General features: G+C 34.0%; 1 protein-coding gene across 2 annotated transcripts in view; it reads left to right on the forward strand.

Annotated features, from left to right (window-relative positions):
• Positions 1-9837, forward strand: part of BLTP3B (bridge-like lipid transfer protein family member 3B) — a 77138-nt gene extending 67301 nt beyond the window's left edge. For both annotated transcript variants that reach the window (XM_019732111.3, XM_019732112.3), the window contains 2 exons: positions 6803-6996; positions 9188-9837. In XM_019732111.3, the coding sequence (XP_019587670.3) occupies positions 6803-6996; positions 9188-9307 (314 nt within the window). In that variant the 3' untranslated portion in view covers positions 9308-9837. The remainder of the gene's footprint in view (positions 1-6802; positions 6997-9187) is intronic.
• Positions 9838-27134: the final 17297 nt, after the last annotated feature.

Consider the following 27134-nt stretch of genomic DNA (forward strand, 5'->3'; position numbering starts at 1 on the left):
CTTTTCATATGCTTATTTGCCATCTATATATACTTTCTTTGGTGAGGTGCCTGTTAGAGTCTTTGACCCCAGAGAGATATTTCATATTGATAAAAGATACCCCCCTGCTCCAGGAAAACATACTCCAGTCATAAACCTTTACCCATCTAAAAAACGTGACTGAAAAATACAAAGCAAACCTGTTTCAAATAAAGAAAAATGGAATCATATCATATTGAGATACTATAATCATATTGAAAAATTTTAACATGCCTCTCTGAGTACATTAAAAATTAAGTACATAAGAAATTCAATAATTTATTTTTTTTGCTTTATATCTACTTATGTACACATTTTGGAGAAATACAGAATTAAACATCAATTTGATGAGTAAAAACTAATTTAAAAATCAAGGTGCTTTGAAATTTCTTCCCCAGTATTTTCCCCTACATTTCTTATCTACATTTTACAGTTAGGTACATATTTCACCAGTTGTGAAGTGTTATTTTAATGTAGTAGCTAAAGGCCAAAGTAAATCACTTGTCTAGCAAGTGTATATATTGCATGAAGATCATTTCAGTATGGAAATTCTATTTGGATTTGTCTTTAAAGTTGTATGGGTTTAAAAAAATTATATCTAAATTACAAGAGTGTCCTGATGAAGGCAAGATAATATCTATTTTTATTTTTTCATTATGGCATGTCTCACATATATTTTGTGTACCTCATGTTTTACATTTTTGAAAACTAGAAACTGCTCCTAATTGAGTGTTTTACATTTTAAGAATATATTTTTTCTTATTTCATGTCTTTACAATGACACTTATTTGGATCTTTTCAGCAAAGCAGTTTAGATAATGATGAAATGTTAGAAGAAAAAGGCACATGCAAAGATTTTTTTAAAAATGGGCATCATAACTCAGTATTATTTGATCGTAATCAGCAGCTCTCATATGTAAATTGTAGATGTACGTTTCAAAATCTCATTGAGATAATTTCTATGACGTTGTTATTCAACATGTTAGCATTGTAAAAAATTCAAAGATTATTTTAAAGTAGTTTTCCATTGGCACTGGAAAGAATAACATATTTTAAGCATAAACAAATATGATTTACTTTATATAGAACGTCTCATGTTTTATTTCAGTGTATTTCTAAAAGCAGTGTCATGAAGCAGTTTGTGTTATGTTGTTTTAGGATGTGGAAATTAATTGCATTAGGGTCTTCAGTGTGTAAAGTATATAAGGTAACATATAGCCTAATATACTACATGTACAGCTTGTATGATAATGTGTCATAAATATGACTCAAACTAACAGCATCAGACATGATAAACAAGTATTTAGCAATTTATTTGCTTCTTAGAATTTAAAAGGGCTTTGAGGGGATGATTTGAATGGCCCAACTTTCTCAAAAAGCTTGTTAAGAAATTTCGAAGTATGCTGTTTTTTATTCTCCCTTGAAGCAAATTTATTTAGCAAGCAGGAGCCTTCAAAATAATCTCATCAGTGGCTATTTCAAAAATTAGTTGTAGGTGTTTGTTGCTATATAATGGCAGCTTACCTACTTTTCTTCACTCCTTCCTGCTTTTTTAGTTTAAGGGATACTTGCAGCTGTTTTGAATGTGATTAAATTCCATCATGAAAGAATAGGTGCTTTTATACCTTTTTTGCTGCTTATCAGTTCTTCACACTTCTTGGGAGCGTCTTAAAAACAATTAACCAGTTTTTCAGTAAAGACTTTAAAGAGAAACTTCAAATAATTTTTCAGAATATTAGAAAGGTACTACAATTTCTTGCTCCAGTGAAACATGGCTAATTAGCTAACTGTTAATAAGACTACCATTAAGAGAAAAGGACAGAAGATGTTTGATATGTGTATATATGGTGCATGTGTTTATACCATGCCATCTATCATTAATTACTTTTAGTAGCAGTGTACTGGGCTCGTCATTTTTTCCATCCAACACATCTAGGACCTGGCATACTCCCATCTGGAGCAGTGGCCATTATAGCATCAATTCTCAACCAAAAGGGCTGTGAGGGAGGGACTACCTCCCAATAGATTATATCAGAATGTTGTGGGGGTGGGGCACTGTATTTATATATAAAGGTCTGTGATAAGCAGCTCTGCCATTCCCACCTTAGAATCATTGTCATAATGCTTTCTAATTGGGAATATGGGAAGATTTGTTTGATTACTAAAGCTAAAGAAAGATAAAATCTAAATTCAGGAGAGTGTCTATATATGACCAGAAAAGAAAAATCAATAGGAATCTTCTACTTGACTAAGCAGAGAACTGTTAAAGTCCATGTTTAAAGTCAAATATTTATTGAGCACCTACTGTGGTACTACCAACAATTTATATTTGAATAATGCTTCCCAGTTTATAACATTCTTTTACATTAAATATTAACCCATTCTTACCATACCCTTTGCAATAATTAAGACAAGTATTCTTATCGCCTCTATTTTGCAAATGAAGAAATTGAAGTTTATAGAAGTCAAGTGATTTGTTCAAGATGAAAGAGCTAGAAAGTAGCAGAGCCTGCACTAGGAAAAAAGTATATGTTGCTGGAAGACATCTATGAGGGCCATGGATTTGTTCATCAAAATTTGTCCTAAAAACTTGTAAGAAACCATTTTCAAGTAAATGAAATGTCTTTCTATAGTAATAGCCTCCAATCACCTCTGTTATTTATGGGTTCTTTTCCCATTCCTTTCCTGTTCCTCCCATCTTTTTCCATTCTTTACCCTCCTTGCCTCTTCCTCCCCATTCTTTCCCTTTTTACCTCTTCGTTTTCCCATATTACATTCTTCTGCCTACTTCTTCCTTAGCTTTCCTTCTTTATCTCCCCTTAGTTATACATCCCTCTTCCTCTCTTCCCATCCTCCCTCCTCTTTCTACATCAATTTTTATCTCCTTCTCTACTTCCTTCCTTCTTTCCCTCTCTCCAGATTTCTTTCTTTTCTCTCTCCTTCCCTTTTCTCTTCCTACATCCCAGTGATTGATATTAATACAAAATGGGTTTCAAAGTTGTTTCGTCAGTGGCTTTTTCATTATTTTTAGGATCCCATGAGTAGTAAGATGTAGGCTAAATGGAATGAGTCCTAGGTCCTCTATTATCCTTACTACAGCCGGGTAGCTCAGCTGTTATTTTTAGTTCATATTGGCATTTTAAGTCAAATCTCATTTAAAAGAAGAATTTTGCTCCTTTAAAAGTTTGAAAACCAAAGCATGTTATAAATCACTAATCAAGTAGTATTTTAGGGATGTTATTAGTCTTTTGAGGTTATCCCTTTGTGGGAATCTTTTTAAGGGGGAAAATTCTGTTCAACAGATATTACTTTTGTTTATGCAATCTAATTTGGTTTGGTGTGCTGCCATTCTCGCATTCCATGTGATTTTGGTGGGCCCGACAATCATGATCCTATCACAAAAGTTGGGATAGGACCCAATTGGGCCAATCAAAAGATTTTAGTCCTTGGGACATGGTGAGTGATAAATGAATTGACTGTGACCCAAACATTGAGACTTTTTTTGTGTATTCAGAGGACACTGAGAGAGAAAGGCTTTAAAACTTACTTGTTTGAGTCCCCAGTCGCTACCTTTGCCATCATATGACTGAACCAACACAGAGAAAAAGAAAAGTAGACCTAAAAGTTAGAGTCAGTTTCCCTAAATGACACTCGAGGATGTTATATGAATCCTAGTATCCACCCACACCTGAAGTACCATCATTTGGATTCCCCCATTACAGAAACAAATATATTTCCATTTTTAAAAGCAAGTTTGAGTTGGTCTTCTGTTTACTTGCAACTTAAAGTGCTCTGTGATTCAGAAAGTTAAAAAAAAAAAAAAAAAGTTGACATATAAAGATATTCCCTGCTTTGTTTTTTATAACTTTTTTAATAAAAACATTTTTGAGATATAATTCCAATACCATACCATTCATACAAAATATATAATTCAGTGGTATTTAGTATTCTCACAAATGGTGAACCACCATCACATTTTGTTATAGAACACTTTCATTACACTCAAAAATACCCATGCCTACTGGTAGTCTTTCCCTAATTCCTCCCCTAGCCCTGGGCAACCACAAATTTAACATCTGTCTATTGATTTGCCTATTTTAGGCATTTCATATAGATGGAATCACAGAATATACGGTCTTTTGTGACTAGTTTCTTTCACTTGGCATATTTTCAAGGTTCACTCATAATGTTGCATGTATCAGTACTTCATCACTTTGTCTGGCCAATAATATTTCATTCTCTGTACACACTGCATTTTGCTTATGCATAACTTGATGGACATTTGGTTTTTTCTACTTTTTGACTATTATGAACTACACATCTATTAAACATTCATGTATAAGTTTTCATTTCTATTGGGTTTATAGCTAAGAATGTAGGTAACTTTATGTTTTAACCATTTGAGGAATTGCCACTGTTTTCCAAAGTGGTTGCCCTAGTAGGCGTGTTTCCCGCTACAGTGTATTAAGGGGTCCAACTTCTCTGCATCTTTGCCAACACTTGGTATTATCTGACTTTTTGATTATAGGCAGCGCAGTGTGTATGAAGTGATATATCATTATGGTTTTGATCTTTGCTTCCCTAATGGGTAATGATATGAAGCATTTTTTTTTTCATATCTTTATTGGCCATTTATACATCTTTGGAAAAATGTCCACAACCTTTGCCTGTGTTTTAAATGGATTATTTGTCTTCTGTTACTGAGTTTTAGGAGTTCTTCATATATTGTAGAAATAAGTCCTGTATCAAATGTGTCATTTGGAAATATTTTCTCCCATCCTATGGGCCTTTTTTTTTTTTTTTTTAACTTGTTTAATAGTATCTTTTGAAGCACAAAAGTTTTTTTGTTTTAATTGAGTCCAATTTATCTGGGGTTTTGTTGTTTTTGTGTCTTTTGTGCTTTTGGTGTTATAGATAAAAATCACATCTGCAGTTATGAAGATTTACTCCTATGTGTTCTATCAAACGTTGTATAGATGTAGCTCTTAAATGTAGCTGTTTGATCCATTTGAGTTAATTTTTGTGTTTGGTGTGTGATAAGGACTATAGACATATGGGTTTATTTCTGGACTTTCAGTTCTATTCCATTTATCTGTATATCTATCCTGGTGCCAGCACCATACTGTCTTGATTACCAACTTGTTTTGGAGTAAGTTTTCAAATTGGGAAGTTTGAGTCCTTCAACTTTGTTTTTATTTTAAGATTGTTTTGACTCTTCTGGGTCCCTTGCAATTCCATATGAATTTAGAATCAGCTCGTTAATTTCTATAAAGAAGCCAACTCAGATTCTGATAGGAATTGTGCTAAAGCTGTAGATCAATTTGGGGAGTATTGCCATTTTAATATTAAGTGTTTTCATCCATTAACATGTGATTTCTCCCCATTTATTTAGATCTTTAATTTCTTTCAACAATGCTTTATAGTTTTTAGAGCTTAAGTTTTACACTTCTTTTGTTAAATTTATTCCTAAGTATTTTATTTTTTGATGACATTTTAAATGGAATTGTTTTCTTAATATTTGGATGTTCATTATAAATGTTTAGAATAACAATTGATGTTTGTATATTTATCTTGTATCCTGCAACCTTGCTAAACTCATTCATTAGTTTTAAGAGTTTTTCAGTGGATTCTTAATTTATTTTTCTATATGCAAGATTATATCATCTGTGAATAGAGATAGTTTTACTTCCTTTCTAGTGTGATGCCTTTCATTTCTTTTTCTTGCCTAATTGCCTTGGCTAAAACCTCTAGGACAGTGCTAAATAAAAGTGATGAGAGCAAACATCCTTGTCTTATTTCTGAACTTAGGAGAAAAACATCCAGTTTTTATACCTTTAAGTATGATAGTAGTGGTAGGTTTGTTGTAGATTGCCTTTATCAGATTGAGGAAGTTCTCTTTAATTCCTAGTTTGCTAAGTGTTTTTATCATAAGAAAGTGTTGGATTTTGTCAATTGTTTTTTTCTGCATCTATTGAGATAATCATATGGCTTTTGTTTGATTCTATTTTATTGATGTGATGTATTACGTTAATTGATTTTTGGATATTGAATCAACCTTGTAATCCTGGGATAAATCCCACTTGGCCATGGTACATAATTATTTTTATGTATTGCTGGGTTCAGTTTGCTAATGTTTTGGGGAAGATTTTTGTGTTCATATTTATGAACATATTGATTTTAGTTTTATCTGATTTTGGAATCAGGGTAATACTGGCTTCATAGAATGAACTGAGAATGCTCCACCTCTTATTTTTCTGGAAGAGTTTGTTAAGATTTATATTAATTCTTTAAATGTTTGGTAGAATTCACCACTGAAGCCATCTAGGTTTGGGCTTTTCTTTGTGAGTATTTTTTTATTTCTGATCGAATCTCTTTACTTGCTATATGTCTATTCACATTGTCTATTTCTTCTTTAGGCTATTTTAGCAGTTTACCTCTCCCTAGGATTTTTTATGTTTCACCTAAATTATTTAATTTATTGGAATACAGTTGTTCATAGTATTCCTTTATAATAATTTTTATTTCTCTAAGATTGATAGTAATGTCCCCTGTTTCATTTCTGATTCTAGTAATTTTTTTTTTCTGTCTAAAGTTTTGCCAATTTTGTTCATCTTTTCAATGAATGAGCTTTTGGTTTTATTGACTTTATTGTTTTTTTCTATTTCATAATGATGTCCTCATAGTAATAGAGATATATTAATTTTTAAATTAGTTTTTCATAATAGAAATTGAGATTTATCATGTATTTGAAAATGTTATTGGAGCATTTTATTTGTTTGATCAGATTCCCAGATGTTTAACACTGGAAATGATTTGAAAGAAAATGTCAAAAGTGAGTCAACGCTGCTTCCCGGTGGAAAGTATGATCTGAAGAAACAACACAGTATCACTCAAGCCACTCAGACAAGTCCGGAGGTTCCTGGGTCTTCTCAGTCGGTTAACTTTCCTGAGTGCTCCTTTGACTTTACTAGGGAACAGGTAATGGGAAAGCGAACTCACTCTCATTCAGTTTCAGCAATTAAAATAAATATTAGATTCTAAATCATTACAACGTTATTTACCTATTTAAGTAATGTTTATTGGGTGCCTGTTATAGGCCTCTGCCCTGTGTTAGATGCTATGGATATAGTGTAGGGACATTCCCAGCCTTCACAGAGCTTGTAGTCTAATGGGGGAGATAGAGGAGTCAGTGTGGAAGAGTGCTGGTTTCTGGAATCTAGGAAGGCTTCCAGGAGGATGTGTTCCTTTTGAGGTCTTATTTTTAAGTTGCAAAAGTATTATATTTTAGAACATTGGAAAAATATTTTAAAACAACTTTAATGCTTTCTAACCTCCTGCAGTGCTATTAGTATTTTTTTATTTTCTTCTCAGGCTGTTTTCCATAATTTTTCTAAACAGTTTTTATTCTTGTGTATATACTATATATTTTTTTACTTGACATTGTTTAACAAATAGTTTTCCATATTGCTACATATGCTTCCTATTTTTAATGCTAGAGTGATATGGAGGTGGATATACTGTTATTTCTAAACCTTCCTCTTAATATTTGTTAACATTTGAGTTGTTATTTTTTGCTGTTATGAATAAATGAAATGTCCAGCAGAAGTTTAATTCTCTGTGATAAAACCACAGAATGAGTTCATTTATTTGTTCAACAGGATTTCTTAATTGTCAACTCTGAGCTAGGATACAGAATTGAACAGTATACCATCCTTATCTTCTGAGAAACTCAAAGTCTAGCAGGAAATACAGGAGTGTGCACTGGTTTACGTTTTGTTATTACAAAGAATATTCCTATGAACATTCTTACACAAGGACATGTGTCCTTGTGTACAGGTGCCAGAGTTTAAGGAACATATTTTTAAATTAAATTTCTTGAGGTGACTACGGTTAGTAAAGTTACATAGGTTTCAAGTGTACATTTCTATAATACACCATCTATATATCACATTGTGGGCTCACCACACAGTCAGTTCTTCCATCACCATATATTTGACCCCCTTTTCCTTCTGCTACCACCCCTCTCCCCCCTGACCCTCGGGTAACCACTAAACTGTTGTCTGTGTCTATGCACATCACATGATACTGTGTCACGTGCTATACTAGAGATTGGGGGAGTACAGGGAAATACCCAGCTTGGTCTCTAAGGCAGGAATTCTTAAGCTGGTACTAAAAGAAGTCTGAGAACTCTTTGAAATTAAGTGCACATATTTTAATGTATCTTTAAATGTATTTTTCCATGGAGAAAATCCTTAATTTTATCCTCTCATCATAGTTAGGGATTAGGGAATAGTTCTAAGAGGATGAAATACTTGAATGAGTCTTAAGGAGGGGAGGGGAGACATGTTGGCCATCTAGATGAATATGTCTAATGACATATTCCGAATGTGGATCTGAAGCTCAAGAGAGTGGGTTCTGCTGGATCAGGCTGTATATGGTAGCTGGGGCCACAGGAGAAGATGAGGTCATCTAAGAGAATAACTCAGGTGATGGCATAAAAGGCAAAAAAGGAGTGAGACTTAGGAGGAAGAGGTGCAGTCAATAGTGTCAAAAGTCTCAGAGAGGTCCAGGGAAGTTAAAACTAAACTAAATCACTATTAGATTTCAAAATTAGTAGTTAATTAGTGTTTTGAATTGCTTTTTTAAGTACTTGAAATGTGTTTCCAAATAGCTTCTCAAAGCAATTTTCAAAACAAAAATGCATAGACACAGACAACAGTTTAGTGATTACCAGAGGGTCGGGGGGAGGGGGGTGGGAGATGAGGGAAAAGGGGGTAAATATATGGTGATGGAAGAACTGACTGGGTGGGAACACACGATGCAGTATATAGATGATGTATTATAGAAATGTACACTCGAAACCTATGTAATTTTACTAACCATAGTCACCTCAAGAAATTTAATTAAAAAAAATGTTTCTTAAACTCTTGCACCTGTACACAAGGACACATGTGTAAGAATGTACATAGGAATATTGTTTGTAATAACAAAACGTAAAAACAAAGCAATGGAAAACTAAAAAAGAAAGCAATTTTCAGCTTAAGTGCACACTTACCAGCACTGGGTATTTTTACTGTTTCATGTGTCACACACCTTTAGCTACTATATAAGTTGTCTATATATTCTGAAAATGATTAAATTCTCTTATTTTCCAAATTTATCATTTCAGCTCATGGAAGAGAATGAATCTCTTAAAAAGGAATTGGCTAAAGCTAAAATGGCTCTTGCAGAGGCTCACTTGGAAAAAGATGCTCTTCTTCATCAGATAAAGAAGATGACAGTTGAATAGCAGGAGTGTCAGTCAAAAACTCAAATTATAGCTCTGGAGTAGGGATGTTATAATGTGATGTTACCAATTAGTTCAAGACTTTCCTTTTCATGAAAAGACAATAAAATGACAGTGGTAACTATTCTAAAACCAGTTTAGAAAGTATTAGGTACAGGCATTACAATCTTTTGGTTGTTTTGTGTTTCAGATTTAACCCTCTTTTAAATTGGTATGATATAGGGAACTCAACACATACTGTAAAATAATTACATGTAATAAAAATATCATTTCTGAATTTTGATATCACACTATAGGTATTTTTTAAAAAGAAAAATGAAAACCTATTGTGTTCCACAGATTGCTGAATTTATTTATCACTATCTGTTAATAATTACTGTTTACAAAGATTCAAATGCTGTTAGGGCTAATGTAAAATAAAAGGAGGATTACATTTTAAATGTTATTAAAATAATGTACTTAACCATAATTATTTAATTACTGTAAAAAAGTCCAATCATATTAATAAATTATATAATTACTTGGTTTGAAAATTCTGGAAAATCATCACCCTACTGAACTTAGAAAGTAACTTCAAAAGATGAAAAAGAAATCGTTTTAAATGATGGGTAGACTGTATCAGTAAAGCTATAATTTTCAACAAAAAACATGGTACAAGTGTAAAAATAAAAAGCACAAACCAAAAAAGCAAAACATTAGAGTGTATGGCCAACTCTTTTAAAAAGTATTACTTGTACATTCCTTGAAACACTATTGTTAGAAGTAAAAAAGTCATTTAACTATCCTGCTAAACTTGGCAGTGCTTTATAACTATAAGAATTTTAATTAATACTATTTATACTATTTCTTTACCTTCATCTTTTCTCTGTTTAAGGAGGGGAATGTTTTAAGAGAATTTTCTTTACACATACAAAAAAAAAAAAATTTCGTACCATTCTTGTAGTATCATATTAGGTGAGTGTTTGCACATACCAAATATATATAGCTAGTTTTGATTAAAGTTCTATGTGACTTATATATTATCTTCTATAATAAGAATAATTGGTATATTTTGAATTCTATTTTCTAGGGATTGTTAAGATTGAAGCCAACATGAAAGAATATCTCAATCATGCATTGTGACATAAAAGTTCATGAGTGTTTAAGAAACAGAGACTTTTAAAGATTTAAAATATATTTCTGATAGAATTAAACTTAGTTGAGTCTATTTTAAAATTCACATTCTTAACCATAAATATATCCAAGGTAGAACATGAAACCGCTGGGGTACTTTTTCTTTAAGATACTTGAAAATTTTAAACCACGTTACGACACTTTATGGTGCTTTGCTTGTTGGCATGTTATATAGCCATCCCTATATCTGAGTAGTTGGAGTAAAATATGTGTTTCATTTACTTAAGTGTTGGAGTGACTTAGATTTTATTGAAAACTGTACTGGCCTTTTTCTTTTCTTCTATAACATCCATTTTCATTGACATTATTTAAAAATAACAGGTCCTGTTTTGGAAGGTGAGGATACAGTAAAGAACATACTAAATTGTTAATATTTTATCTCGGAGTATTTTAAAAATGATCTTAAACCATGTTAATCTAAAACTATGTAATAGTCTTAGGTTAAAAGCAAAGGTCTAATTAAAGATTTAAAATGGATAGCTAATAGCCTTGATAAAGTCCTTTTGATTTGTGGGCATATATTCAACGAAAGGAGTCTCGTATGGAAAAGCAGATTTGATAGGACATTGCCTTCTTCAGAGCTGACAGTGTTTCTCGGGATTGACCTATTCACTCTACATACATTTTAAATTAATGGTACATTATAATTGTGTAGTGTTAAAGAAGCTGAATGTTTTTCTTGCTCCTTTTTTATTTATTTGGCCTTCTCAAGAAAATCATATAAATAGTAGGGATGATAATTAATACAGATCTGAGCATTCTGTATGGTTTGTTGGATTTCTAAAAATTAGTAGTATTTTTATAGTGATTTAAAATTCTTAAAACACTTCCAAAAACACTATCTCATGTAATTCCCTCAACAAACCTGGGAGGGTAGTTATTATTCACATTTTAGAAGTTAAATAAAAACCCTAAGGCTTAGAACAAGTGACTTGACTGAATTCACAATGAACAACCTGCACTTTTGATTAAATCTCAGTTATATGCTCTTATTTTACTTTAGTCATTAATTCACAGATTTTGAGGGGTGGGGAGAAGAATCACTGTTTTTTATCTGTTTTTCTTTTAGAGATAAATATAATATGTTTAATAGTGTTTGTGTACGATATATGTGTATTATTTAAACTACTTAAATGACAGTGGGAGGATTTTTCATTGATTAAGCTAATACCAGCCTTTTTAGTGGTGTGAGAAATACAGGAATAAACCTGTAATAAACCTACTAGAGTTTTAAAATCACCACAAATTAGAAATACAATTGCCGTATCTTGATTTTTTTTTTTCTTTTCTAAATCTCTAGCAGAGATATTAATGATCAGGGGAAGGAAATGGTAATTATGTTGAGCATTTTAATTTCATGTATGTCAAAAACATTTTCTTGGTATCTTGTATTTTTTTCTTTTCTCATTTTATCCTAGAATTTCAAAAGACCACCATGTGACACTAGCTGTGATGAAGCATTATTTTTATTTAAGCCGTGTAAGAATGGCTATGTATGATTGCAGGCAAATGTATGTGGAAAAATTAAGCAGAAATTCCTTCCTGGGTTTTTATTGTACTTATTCAATGCTTGTCAATACAGGAGTTATAACTTCCTCTTTAAGAAGTTTTTATCCACTTCTAGTCTATTCAAGACATCTTTCTATTTCAGTGAATGGCGTCACCATCACTCTGGTTCCCAAACTAGTAACCTAGAATTCATCTTAGACACCTTGCTCTCCCTAACTCTCGCCCCCACTCACCCCCCCCCCCCCAATTCATTACCAGGTCCTGTCATTTTACCTTATAAACATCTCTCAAATTTGTCCACTCTCCATTTCTCACCACCTTTCTAATCTAAGCCACCATCAGCACCTTTGGCCTGCATTACTGGAACTGCCTCCTAACTGGTCTTCCTGCAGCTACTGTGGAGTCCTTGGATTCATTCTCTGTACGCAGGCAGAGTTCTCATGGTTTTGAAGTGCAGTATTAATCAAGGCAACCCACCTACCCCATTCTCACCCTACCTTAAAATACTTTAGTGACTTTTCATGCTCTTATAATGAAAACAAAAATATTAGGGCCACCATTTACTTTATAGGATAACTCTGAGCATTAAAAGAATTAATGTCTCAAAACATTAAACCAGTGGCTGGCACATCACCTTAAAAAGCACCTTAAAAAGAAGGTAGTTATTATTACTGCTTAATCCCCTTGTGTACCATGTTTCAGTTACTTTGCGTTCTACTTTCATTGCACTTTAAGTATCTAGAATAAATGAGAATAAAAGTGCTTCTTCCACATTGGAATCTTTGTTCATGCTATTCATTTTGCTTGAAATACCTTCCCCTGTTCATTGACTAGTTAATTCCTAATTGTCTTTCAGACTTCAGCTTATGCATCACTTCCTCAGGGAAGCATTCCGTAATTTCTGTCACAAAGCAAGACTGCTGTTACACATTATCACGTAAACACATACCTCTACTTAGCATTGAACACCTTTGTAATTTTTTATGTATTTGTTTGATTAATGTAGACCCTCTCGATTGTAAAATCCCATGAGCACAGGAATTGTGTTTTTGTTGTTGTCATTGTTTACCTTTGTATTCCTTATGCCTCATACAGTGCCTGGGCTCATAGTAGGTGCTCAATAAATTTGTTGAAAGAATAAAATGAATGGATGAGGCATCAAGGGTGTTTTCAGGTATCGAGTTCTTCCTCTCAGTTGGACTGAAGGGAGATGGGACACAGGCAGAAAAGTAGGTGGTAGTAGTTATTAAAAGGTGCAGACTCCTTGAGTCCATAGAGAAAGAAAAAAGTAGGGAATAGAGAAATTTCCCATACTGTGTTCTTCAGAATTTTGAATATCTGAACTTCTACCGTGTTTCCCTGAAAATAAGACAGGGTATTATATTAATGTTTGCTCCAAAAGATGCATTAGGGCTTATGTTCAGGGGATGTCATCCTGAAAAATCATGCTAGGGCTTATTTTCTGGTTAGGTCTTATTTTGGGGAAAACATGGTAGTTAATTCATCACAAACCATCACAAAACAAAATTAGCATATCACTTCATGAAACGACAGTGCCAGAATGTCATCTGGCTTTGATTGTAGCATATGGTGTTGTGGCTGTCAAGCTCTGCCAGTCCTATCAGCGAAACAGAATGGAAATAAGGCCCACAGAGTAGTGGCTGAACGTTTCTAAATTTTAAGAAATCAATACACAGGATCTGTTTTACCTAATTGCTTAAAGTGCAAGCAATGTCATTTTAGCTTATGCCTAGAGATGCTAAGGAAAGTAAAATTTGAATATGTTTCAATTTCCTTTAAGAATACATAAATAGTGAAAGTTGGAATTACACAGGATATAGAAACACTAAAGCAGTAATATTTTTAAAACACTGATTTCTTCATTAAATTCTCTATAATTTTATTTTTGCTGCCTCTTTTGAGAAGTACAAAAATTAAGGTACCGTGAAGCATGGTGGTTTTTATAAACCATTAGATATTATCTAATGAATCGTCATAAAGTAGAGGGAAATTGACGTTAGTATTACAATAGTGAAATTCAGCATATGTGTTACCAACACTTGTGTAGTCATGGCAGGTTTAAGAATTTGGAATTCTTTTTCATAGAAAATTTTTAAGAAATATGAAATCAACTTAATGTCTTTTTTATATTTATACAATAAAATGTGTGATAATCTTCTTAGTCTTAGAAAATAAAAAAGGTTTCACTAAATCACCAAGAAGAATAATCTGGGTTTTAAATTTAAAAGATTCTGAAAAAAAAATCTTCAGACAAAAAGGCAATACTATATAACTTATAAATTAGATTTTATTTTCAGTTTGTTATCAAGAGTCAATTCATTCTTTATAAGTTATACTAAACTGAATGGTAAGTAAAATATCTCATTCTTGACTTAATTCTGAACGTGAAGAAATATTTGATTACTTAAGTGAAGAAATACTGAAGTGTTACAGAGGTTAAGAGATTACAGTGAGGTGATTAACCTTTTCTTGTGACCATTTAACAGAAGTGTTTTGGTTGATGTGACAAAAAAGAACTCAAATACCAAATCATAAATGTCATCAAGAATGAATGACAATTTTTTTTTAAAGCCACAGGCAAATAAACAAAGGTTTAAATAAATAGAGAGCAGAAGAATCCCTGAAGGATATGAGTGAAATAAATTTATAGGGGTATGATCAAAGTCCATCTTCCACAAGAATTTAAGATCATTCCAATTAAAATAGATATACAGTAAAATCAGAGAAGGGGCTTTTAAAAATAATTAACAATGAACAAATCCTACATAAGGAAATATGTTGAACAAAATTCCAATAATTAAGTACTTGAGAAAGATGTATAATAAAGAATTCACTTGGTGTATAATATTAAAGCCTAAAGCAAAAAATAGATAGAAATTCTTCGATTTAATGTGCAAAAATTGGCACATTGGCATATTTCTTCAATAAATGATATGCCCACAAAAGTATCTTAAGACTCCAGTTTTGACATCGATAGTCAGGGCACTCTGCTTTTGGAGATATTTTATTGGTGTAGCAATAATGTGGCATCTTAGCATTTTGTCTGAGTTCAGCATATTAGCTTCATAATTATTATTAGCATTATTAGCATAGGTATGATGATCATTTGGTGCTTTCCTCTCTGGTTTATTTTTACTTTCTCCATTCTTTGCAGTCAAACGAGATTTTTCATAGAAAAGAGCTAGGAAGGCAAAGAGTTCTAAAGGATACAGAATGAGCAAATTAAGCAATTTTTTTATGTCCTATTTCTATAAATTTCCAGAAATTAAGGCATCCCCATATTATTAATAGGAAAACATTCCACGTATTTATTAAAAGTGGTAGAATGCTGCATTAGCACAGATATTTGAGAATTACTGTAATCATGTATGTAAGCCTTACCTATAATCTTAATGGGAGTCTAGTTAATACTTTGCAATTTTTACCTGTATCTTTAATAAGTCCTCTCCTTTTTTGGCAGAATTCAGGTTTTTGTTAATATTCGCGTATTTTGCTGAGTAGGCTTCAGCTTTGATTTTGTTTTGATCCACTTTTTATGTATTTCCCTTAATATGTGCAGAGGCCATTAAAATGTGACCAATTTTAGAAACTGAAGCACAAATAATATAAAAATATATACTGCAGAGTCCCTTTTGCCATGTAAAACAATATGATATTCTAGGGAGAGAGGTTAATCTTTTGGTACCATTATTCCACTTGCCACAACCTTCTTGTACTCGATTCTATTTTTTTTCAGCCTAATTGCTCAGATTGTCCACTTAGTTCTAAAATATTTTCTTAATATATTTTGTGAGCCTACTAAGAATTTTTTTTGTTAATATCACTTCTCATTATTTTCTAATTACACGAATTACTTGGCATTTACATTTATGTAATCATGGAATACTTTTTCTCCTTAATGTACCATGAATATTTCCCCATGCACTATGAGTTCTTTGTAAATATAATCTTAATTATTGAATAATTTTTATTGAGTAGATATACTAAAATTTAACAGTTGCTCCATTATTAATCGTTTGGGTTTTCCCAATGTTTTATTGTAAATAACTAATGAACATTTTTGAGCCAAAACATTGTCTACAGGTTGGATTATTTTCGTAGGATTTCCAAAAGTAGAATAACTCCATCAAAGGCCATGAATTTCCTGTGACTGAAAATACTTTGCAAAAGGCTTCAACAGTTTGTATCCTCAGAAGCACTGTCAGTGGTAATGATTATGATCGTTAAAAGCAAACAAAGGTGGAAGTGGAAGGACATTAGACAGCAACTCAAAGTCATGAAGAAAAATCTCAGTAAAGGTAAATACATAGTTATAAAAGTGTTATTGTAGCAATAGTATGCAACTCCACCCTTTTTATAAGATTTAAGAGGCACATTAAAAAAAAAACTTGTTAGTCTAGAAGCTAGCATTAACTTTGTTTTGTAACTCTATATTTTGTTTTCCATATAATTTAAGAGACTAAATCATTAAAAAGTATTAGTTTATGATTTTGGACACAATGTATAAGGATGTAATTTTGTGTGACATCAACAACTGAAAGGAATAGGGACGAGCTGTTAAAGGAGCAGAAGTGAGAAGTGGTTGGAGTCTGAATATATTTTGAAGGTGCATCTGTTGAGGATTTGCTGTTGGGTTGGATGTGTGTGTGAAAGATAAGATTTGAGTGTTGATCCATGATTTCTGACCTGAGCAACTTACTGAAATTCCTGGTGGAGTGTTCAGCCCCTTTGGACCTGAACTATTCAGCTGTGATCGTACACCCACATTCAGCCAACAAAATTCCTGCAGATAACTCTCTTTCTTAGACAAAGTTAGGGACCATCTGTTGTTACTTCAGCAGAGTGTGTGTGTGTGTGTGTGTGTGTGTGTGTGTGTGTGTGTGTGTAGGGGAAGGTATAATGGATTTTAGTTCCTTCCCTATATAGCTTGGAAGAATAACAAGGAGGGAATGAGTATAGATAAAAAGCAGAAGAGGTGTAAAGACTGTTCTTTGGCCGTACAGTGTTCAGAGGTCAGAGGGGAGGAAGAAGCAGGACAGGAGACCAAGAAGAAGTGACGAGGAAAATCAGGACAGTGGTGCCCTGAAAGGCAAGTGAAGAAATTGTTTAAGAAGGAGGAAATGATTGGTTATGTTAAACGCTGCTTGAAGGTCAAAAAGATGAGAACTGAAAATTGACAATTAGATTTAACAATATGGACATGGTTGGTGCCCTTGAGAACAGTTTCAATGCGGTAATGGGGGCAAGATGTTTGCAGTGGGGCACAGGAGAGAATAAAATAAAAATTGGAGAAAATGAACATAGACAACACTTTAAGGGAATTTTACATTAAAAGGTAAGCTAACCATATAATTTACAGTCCAAACGAACATTTGAAAAGGGCACCATTAATAATTAAGCCCAAATTTAATTAATAATCAAGTATAAACTGGAACTGTCATGACAAACTAAAATAAATGTCATTTTACGAAAGAAAGGAGAGAGGGGGCTATGCTTGGAAGGAAAGTGGAATAAAGTGTTGGTTTGTTGGTTTAAGAGGAAGAAATAATAGGTAATAGGAATGATCAGGTAGACTGGGAAAGTTTGATGAAGAAAGAGAAAAGGGGCATTTTTGGAGCCATGTCTTTGAGAGGCAAGAGGGGATAGTCTAGAGTGCATGAGTGGAGTGGCTTGTTTTAGCCAGGAGCGCAGACAGAAGGCAAAGAATATGGGGCCAGATGCAGGTAGGAGGGGTGATGTCATGGGAGCTCGTGGAAATTTCCTTACGAAGCTTTGTATTTTCTCATTGAAATAGGTAGTGAGGTCACTAGTTAAGAGTGAGGATTAGAGGAGTTATTGGTTTTATTTAGGAGAGGTATTTATAGGAGAGATGAAGGATGACTGGAGTAGAGAAATACAGTATGATTACCAAGCACTATTAGGGTCCAACTGCAGTTAATCGTGTGTTTTAAGTGACACCAATCAACATCGAGTGTTTTTCTCAGGGCAGGTTTAACTGCAGGTGCAGTCATGGTGAGAGCTGAGAATTGGATTTAATCGGGGTTTATTGTTTAGCCAAGTACAATGAAGTAAGAGAAAGCAAGGGAATTCAGAGTATGTGCAAGGGAATGATTTTATCATTTAACCATGTACAAGTGAACCTAGTGTATTAGTTTCATAGGACTGCCGTAACAGTACCACAAACAGTAGTTTAAAACAAATTTATTTCACAGTACTGGAGACTAGAAATCTGCCAGTGCTGGCTGGGCATACTCCCTCTGAAGCTTCTAGGGGAGGATCATTCCTTGCCTCTCCCAGCTTGTCATAGCCCCACGTGTTTGCTCCTCGGCATATGGCAGTAGAATTCAAATATCTACCTCTGTCTTCACATGGTCGTCATAGCTCTGTGTGTCTGTGTACAAATTTTCCTCTTATAAGGACACCAGTCATTGAATTAAGGCCCACCCTAATGACCTCAACTTAACTTGGTTACATCTGCAAAGCCCCTGTGTTCAAATAAGGTCACGTTCACAGGTACTGGGGGATACTAGACTAGGTACAGGTACTAGGAATTCAACATATTTTTGGGGAGGACACAAGTCATCCCATAACAGCCGAGAAGAGAAAAAGAAGTAGAACACGAGGGGGATAAGAGACAATGAACTAGTGGTCAGATCAATGGATTATAGATCCCAGTGGTATTGAAGGGTATTTGGAGTTGGGATTCTGAAAATAAGGTAGAGGTTGAAGGATAGGATGTTTGAACTTGACATTATGTAGGGGTTAATTAATGATAATGAAGGATCTAGAATGACTTTAGGAATGAGTAGCTAACAGTGAAAGACAATGTTGTTGAAGGAGGGTAGACCAAGGAAATGAGAGGCCAGGGTGTCGGATGGATCATCAGTGAGGATCTTACGTCCCCAAGAATAACGACAAGAGGAGTATTAGAGTGAAGTGATCCAGGAGCTAAATGTTCAAGGACCAAGAAGAAGTAAACTGTGGGCTGGAAGATAACTTTCTACGGTCTGATGGTCCAAAATTCAAAGATGACTGTTTTTCAAGAGAGGAGGGAAGGAAAACACCCTGGAAGCATTAATTAAGTGCAAGAAAAACACCCATTCCACCTTCAGGCCCTGCGATATGAAGAATGTGGGAGGAAAAACTACCACTACTTGAGAGAGGGCTGCAGGAGAAGCAGGGCCCTTAGGGGAGAGACTGGCCTCAGTTAAAGTAGATACAAGAAATAAAGAAGACGTTAAGGAAATTGTGATTTTGCTGATGACTGACCTTGAGTTCCAGAGGGTCTCACAGTGGAAAGATTTTGGGTACTGGAGAGGCGTGGGAAGATGGGGCCAGGAAAGGTGGTGTGCAGATCAGTGTATGGATTGATGTCAGGAGAGGGAGGGGTGTGTTCAATGACAAATAAGGATTGAAGGTATGATGATGTTTGTTCTTTTGGCCCCAGAGATGAAGGTAGTGGTGAAGCTAAGAGTTTTAGGGGAAGGAAATATGGGGTTTTGCCTGAGTCACATATGATTTGGAAGCTGCCATGTGGTTTTTGCTGATGGGTAACAATACATGGAGGCTTGTAAGGATAGTCAGTCGAAGCACATGGGCTCTCTCGACCTCCTTATAGCAATTATCAATATTCAAAATGATCTTCTATATTTAATTACTTGTTGACATGTTTTCTTTCACACTAGAAAGTACAATCTGTGAGGGCAGATATATTGTCTGTCTTCTTCATTCTTACAGCACCAGTACCTAGAACTGAGCTTGGCACATAGCACTCAACTTTTCTGACAGAGGGATACATCAAGATTTCGTCCTCAATCTACTGATGGGTTTAAAGCCTTCTGAAGACACTTCTTCAAATAAACCCCATCTCACTCATGGTCAACTTCTCACTATCACATCAGATCATTTATCAGCATTCAAACATACACTGGTCTCTCCCATCTTTAAAAGCAAACAAACCTCCCTTTAGCCTTCATCTTTCCAGATATCGCTCCGATCTTCATGGCCAAACTTTGCCAAATCTAATGAAAATATGCATGTCCTCATCTCATGAGAATCTTTGCAGTTTTTGACACAACTGGATACTCACTTCCTGTTCTTGGCTTCCATGATTCCAACACTCGCTTTGTTTTCTTCTTAATTCATTGGGTATTCCTTTTCCGTCTTCTTTATGATTCTCTATCCAACCTTTATATTCTGGAATTTTCGTTCTTTTTCTCTCCTTAGGTAATCTCATTCATTTCCTGTAGTTTTTAAGTATCTTCTATGTGCCAAGACTTCCTAAAATATCTCTCCAGCTCAGACCACTATTCTGAACTCCAACTGCCTACTTAACATCTTTACTTGGATCTTTCACAGGCATCTCACACTTAAAAATGTTCAAAATACAGCTCTTGGTCCCCCATTTTCCTCTCCTCTTTCCATGTTAACATTCAACTGATAATCTTTGAGTACTTCTTGTTTTAGTAAATGGCACTGCCACCCACAGAGCCAAAAGTTTGGATCTTTGTTTCTACCACGTCTCTGAACGGATCCTCGTATGCATGCAATCCATTAGCTTGTCCTATTGGGTCTCCTTACATTTCCAATTAATCAGTTGCTCACCATTTTCACACTCCTTCCCAGTCCAAGCAACATAATCTCTTACCTTCAATAGCTTCTCAACTTCCATCCTTGCCACCCCTACCATCTGTCTTTTTAAAGAGCAACCAGGAAGATCTTAAAATAGAATGCAGATATGTCACTCCTCTACTTAAAATACATCATCGATTTTCAATATCCTTAAAATAAAACTCCAAATCCCTAACATGTCTCACAAGGCTCAGCACGCTCTGACTCCTGCCTAATCTATCTTGTGGTTATTTCCACTCCAGCCTAAGGAAATGCTCACATGTTGTTCCTTCCGTCTGTAATGCTCTTCGCCCAATTCTTCATCTGACTAAATACTTCTCAACTTTTAAGTCCCAGCTTAAATGTCACATAAGTATTTGGTTTTTCATATAATATGCAGATACGCTTATTAAAAACAAGAGATTAGACTTAATTTTGTTTTATTGGATTCATTGATTACTACCAGCTCTTTCATAACATGACTTCCCCCTTTGGAGTTGTTTTGATTCTCCTTTCAATCATCTGTAATATTTTTCAAGAAAAATTTTCAGGAAGGATACACTGGTGATCCTACATTTTTCCTAAGTAGTCTCATGTCTGAGAATGTGTCCTCATTTAAAAAAAAAAAAAAAAGATAGTTTGGTGGGTTTTTATTTTCAGGTTACAATATTTTCTTCCTCTCATGAAAGAGGCACTGTTGATTGCTTACCCAACAGCCATTTCCTCTTCTTAAAACTCTGGTTTTGTTTGAGTAATCTACCTTTCTCCACACAGCCAGCACTTTACTACACCAGTTGCATTCCCTTTAAAAGTGATTGACTGAGGAATGGGCGTGTGACACATAAATAGCCAGTGAGATCTTCCTTCTGCTTGATATTGTCATGTCCACTTACAATGCCTAGACAAAAATATGTATAACTCAGGGCAAGACTGATTCATTGAGCTTGGCAAAGCAGAATGATGGAAGGAACTCAGGTCCTTGAGTCACTAAATTAACCAATCTCAGAGCCAATTTAGAAATTCTTATTTGAGACGATAAATTTGCTTTATTGCCCATACCAATTGTACTGGGTTTTCTATTTCTTGGAACTGAAAAGCCTCCTGGTACACAACTTTTAACTATATATTGTTCCATTGCTTCATCAGGGAAATACAAGGCCAGCATGATTCTTGTTCCTTTGTGTATAACTTGTTTTTGTTGACTGATTGCTAACAATATTTTTAAAAGTATATTTTAAAATGTCTCTATAGCAGGTATAGCCATTGGTCTCTATTTTTATTGGCACTTGCCCTTTTAATTTGGCAGACTCAACTCTAATACTAAAAGTTTTCTTCAGTTATTTCAATGATTCTTGCTTTTCCTGATCCTTCTGCTGATCTTGCTTTAAATTTATGACTATCAAATGCTACTAAATCACCAGGTTTGCCTAGTAATCCTCTAGATTCACAGTTTTACTTTTCAAGTTAACTATTTCATGCTTTCCGTTCTTTCCATAAACCTCCAACACTCCCCCATTCCCTCCATGCAGGCCCATGACTTTGCTTATTATTTCACTGTGAAGCTGGAAGTAATCAAAAGAGAATTTCTACATCTTCTTACCCTAGGTCAGATATGAAGAAGCATACCCACTCAGATACCCCTTCAAGGAAGGACTAGTTGCCCAGTTGCTAGGTGTGTGCTTGGCTGATTGCTTCCAGCTGTTAATGGCTTCAGGGTCCACTTTAGCTCTCAAGCTGAGGCTATGGGCTTCTTGGATTGACACCCAGCTGATGACAGAGCAAGGTGGTGTGTAAGGACATATCCACTTCCATCCAGGGGGGTACTCCTTTGAATGGGCAATCTTGACTTGAGCTGGGCTGGCAGCGATTGTCAGGATAGCATTGTAGAAGTGTACCCATGTCTTTTCCTTTCATAGGTGTCACTGTGCAATGGTAATTTTAGGCCCCTCACTCAGTGTCTGCTTCGTGGAAAACTTAAACACCCTCTGAACCTGAAAACCCCGTTAAATCTATCAGTCTAACAATGTCTACCTATGTACACTGCCTCGCATGAGTGAAATGTGTGGATGCTGACTCAGACCAAATCCTCAATTTGCGCGAATACTGTTGCTTGTAAGCCATTCAAGCTGTTTTCTTCTGAAATGTTTTCCTCTCTGTCCTACATGATCAAATTTTCTCTTTCTATAGGATTATTTTTACCAGTACACAAACATGTTATAAAATCTCTCAACCTAAAAAACAAACAAAAAACTTCCCTTGACCATACATTCCCCTTCAGCTTCTACTAATTTTTTTTTCTACTCTCTGTAGAAAAACTCTTCAAAGTATTTTCTATTTCTTTTTTTTTTTTTGTCCGTCCCCATTTTATCTTGAACCAACTCCAATTAGGCTTTTGTTTCTACTATTCCACTGAAACTGTTTTCCTATCTCCGCTTTGCTTCAGGTCTCAGTCCTCAGCTGATTTCTCAGAAGCATATGACACAGTCGATTATTTCTTCCTTTTGTAGCACTTGCTTCATTTGTCTTTCAGGACTCACTCACCTGTGTTTTTCTTCCAGCCTCACTGGCTGTCCCCTCTCAATCTTTTTAAATGAATCCTCCTCATATTCCTCAGTGTGCCAGGAGTCAGTTTTTGGTCTTCTCTGTCCATGCTTATTTCCTAGGTTATCTCTTCCAGTCTCATGGATTTAAATACTACAAATACATTGACTATTCCCAAATTCATATTTCCAGCCCTGACTTCTTACCTGGACTCAACCTCATATATTAAACTTCCACCTGAGTATTTCTCAGTTTATATTGGAGTCAGTAGGCCGACCATGCACAGACAGGGTATCAGTTTTAATAATTTGAGATGAGTCTATTTCATCAAGATTTTCTATTTTTTAAGTGTAGACTTATACATGATATTTTAAAAAATAATTTTATTTAGGTTCCATTTTTTTATTTAATTTATTTCTTTCCATTATATGATTTCCCTGAGAAACGTTTGAGGTTGCCTTATTTAAAAAAAATATTTACTAGTCACAATAAATCAGGTTCTGTGTCAGCCATTTTCAGGTATGTGATTTAAGTAATTTAGGTTGGTGAAAAAAACTCCCTCATCTTCTAGTGATTACTTGAAATGATGTTGATAAACTATATGCTTCATCTGTTCTATAATTTTGCCAGCTTTCAATATCATGCTTATTAGCATTTTGTTTCTGGAATCTATTTTTTGTATGTTTTGAAAATGGAAACATCTGTGCGTCTTCAGCCTTCTGGCAATTCTTATGTTCTTCTCCATTTCTAAAAATTACTGACAATGATTCTATCATTAAATCACCTAGTATTATGCTTTATACCCATGGATGTAATTCATCTGTGGCTGAAGAATTAAACCAGTTTAAAGGAACTGTGTGTATTCTTACTATTTTCAATTGTCTCATAATCATGTTTACTTACCTCTTAAATTAAAAAATTATTCTTAACATAAGCAACACAGTAGTTAATAATAATTTACTACCTCAAGCAATAGGCTTTTCCTTCTAATTTTTTCCAGATCCAGTAAAAAACTGTCCAAAATGATCTAATTACCACATTTGCTTTAAATTGCGTAGTAAAGAATACATTTTTTTAGAAAGATTAATCCTTGTTTGCCTGTTTATTTAAATTTTGATAAATTGTATGCTTCAGTGGAAGGTATTGAACATGATTATTTTTCTCTTAATGTTATCTTGTTCTGAAGGATTAAAAATGAAAAGATTCATAAAGATAAATATATAGATCAATGGAACAGAATTAAGAATCCAGAAATGGACCCACACTTATGTGGCCCATTGATTTTCAGTAAACATGTCAAAGAAACTTAATAGGAAAAGAATAGTCTTTTCAAGAAATGTTTTTGGGACAACTATATATTCATATGGAAAAGAAATGAGCTTTGGTACTTCTTCATACCATACACTAAAATTAATTCAAAATGGATCATAAGCCTTAGTGTAAGGGCAAAAACACATACATCCTATGAACAAAGCATAGGAGAAAAATCCTTGTAACCTTGGGATAAGATAGAAGAAGCATGAACCATTAATGAAAAAAACTAATAGAATTTAAAAAAATTAAAATCGTTTGCTTGTTGCAACCATTAAGAAAATTAAAGAGCAAGTTACAGTTTGGGAAAAAATATTTGCAAAACATATGTCTGACAAAGACTTGTATCCAGATCTGATTAAGAAATTTTACAATTCGTAGCAAGACAACTCAGTTTTAAGAAACAGGAAAAAGATCTGTACAGGTACTTAAAAAGATGCTCAACTTCACTGGTCATTAGAGAAATATACAAATTAAAACCACAGTGAGATACACACCTACCATGTTTCCCTGAAAATAAGACCTAGCTGGACCATCAGCTCTAATGCATCTTTTGGAGCAAAAATTAATATAAGATCCGGTCTTATATAAGACCCGGTATTATATTATGTCATGTCATGTCATGTCATGTCATGTCATGTCATGTCATGTCATGTCATGTCATGTCATGTCATGTCATATTATATTTATAAGACCTGGTCTTATTTTAGTATATTAAATTAATATTGTATAACATAATATTAATATTTGCTCCAAAAGATGCATTAGAGCTGATGGTCCGGCTAGGTCTTATTTTTGGGGAAACATGGTATTAGAATATCTTAAATAAAAAAGACTGAAATGCCAAGTGTTAGCAAAGATGTAGCAACCACTGGAAAACAGTGTCAGTGTCTTAACAATGGAAACATAATACCTATTACATAATCCAGCAATGCAACTCCTAGGTGTTTCCCTAAGAGAAATGAAAATATATGTCCATGCAAAAATGTGTACATGAATGTTCAGAGCAACATTATTCATAATAATCAAATACAAATAACACAAATAGCCATCAACTGGTCAATGTATAAACAAAAGGTGGCATGTGCATTCAATAGAATACAATTTAGCAAATAAAATAATACACTTGATATGCAGAACAATATGGAAGAATATAAAAAGCACAATAGTAAGTAAAAGAAACCAGACACAAAAGACATGAAATATGAATATGAAATTCTGGAAAAAGCAAAAATATAACAGATCAGTGCTTGCTTTGTGGATGAGATGAAGGACAACTTGACAGCTAAAGGGCATCAGGAAATTTTGAGTGTGATTAAAGTATTCTAAAACTTGATACTAGTGGTTGCACAACCCTATATATTTACTACAACTCATACCACTTTATACTTCAAATGGGTGAATTTTATATATAAATATGCTTCAGTAATGGTTTTAAGGGTGTACATATTAATCCTCAAAGTGGTTTCTCTTCAAAAAGGATTGCTATTCAGCAAATAGTTGTTACTGGTTGGCATCAGTTGAGAATGCCTAACAATCCATTTTTTACAAAACCTAATTGTCTTTGTTCAGTACAGTTACGATATTCAAAAATCCTAATCACACTGTAAATAATTTGGTAGCTATCATAATTTGAATAATATGATTGTGGGATTATTAATTTCATATAATAGTAAAGTTTTCAGTAAAACTCCATTTATTTGAAGTTTAGTAGTCTTTAACAAAATCAGGAATGTGTGAATAATCAAAAATATATTTGTATAGTTGATTTTGAGATCATAATGTCTATACATTAAAATTATAGACATATTTTTAAGGTAAGTCACTGTAAAAAATATATTTGTCAACATGAATAGTTTGCAAAGGGAATACAAATGTATAAATGAATAAATCTATATTTAGCTATTTATTATTTTCATCATCTTTGCCACCACTATCATCATTTCCTATTAGAAGACGAGATTGTTTTACTTATTCTGATTCTGGACCAAAACTTCTAATCCTAAGACTTTAGGAGCAGTCCTGAAAAATGGCATTTCTGTTAACAAAATAATGAACACATTTCCAACTGTCGATAATGCATTTCACAAATGTTTTTCTGAAATAATAGTTTATTGCACTAATAGTCATTTGACAGGAAAGGTAACAAACATTAAAGATTTAAAATAACAGTTTCTAAGACTGTGTATATAAAAAACTTTTCCCTTTTAGCTGAATATAACAGATTAATTTGAAGTTAAATCTTACCTTTAAAATGCCATTTATTCTATGAGGATTGTCCTCAAAGAAGTCATTTGCCTCTGAGATCAAAAGATGAAGCAAGCTTAAAGAATTAGGAAGATGATAGGAAGATGGGAAGATGAAATATGTATACCTGTTTAGTCCTATAAGATGGCACCTCCGCTAGAGCTTTATCCCAAAATATTAGTGGACATTCATTGGACAATTTATTTTAGGTATATAGACAAGAATTAATTTGCATTGCTATTAGTTATCTACAACTTACAGAGTTTGAAATAGCTCAAAGGCAATAAGTGGCTCAGAACCTCCATAGAATCAGAATGATATAACCCAGAAGGGTGTGCTCTAAACAATGCATAGTTTTTCATTAAAGCACATTTTCCTCCCTACAGTCCTAAGAAGGGGCTATTTACCCAGATGACCA

The sequence above is a fragment of the Rhinolophus sinicus genome, chromosome 1 (assembly GCF_057876585.1).
Source record: "Rhinolophus sinicus isolate RSI-liver-muscle chromosome 1, RSI-T2T, whole genome shotgun sequence".
In the NCBI taxonomy this organism is placed as follows: domain Eukaryota; kingdom Metazoa; phylum Chordata; class Mammalia; order Chiroptera; family Rhinolophidae; genus Rhinolophus; species Rhinolophus sinicus.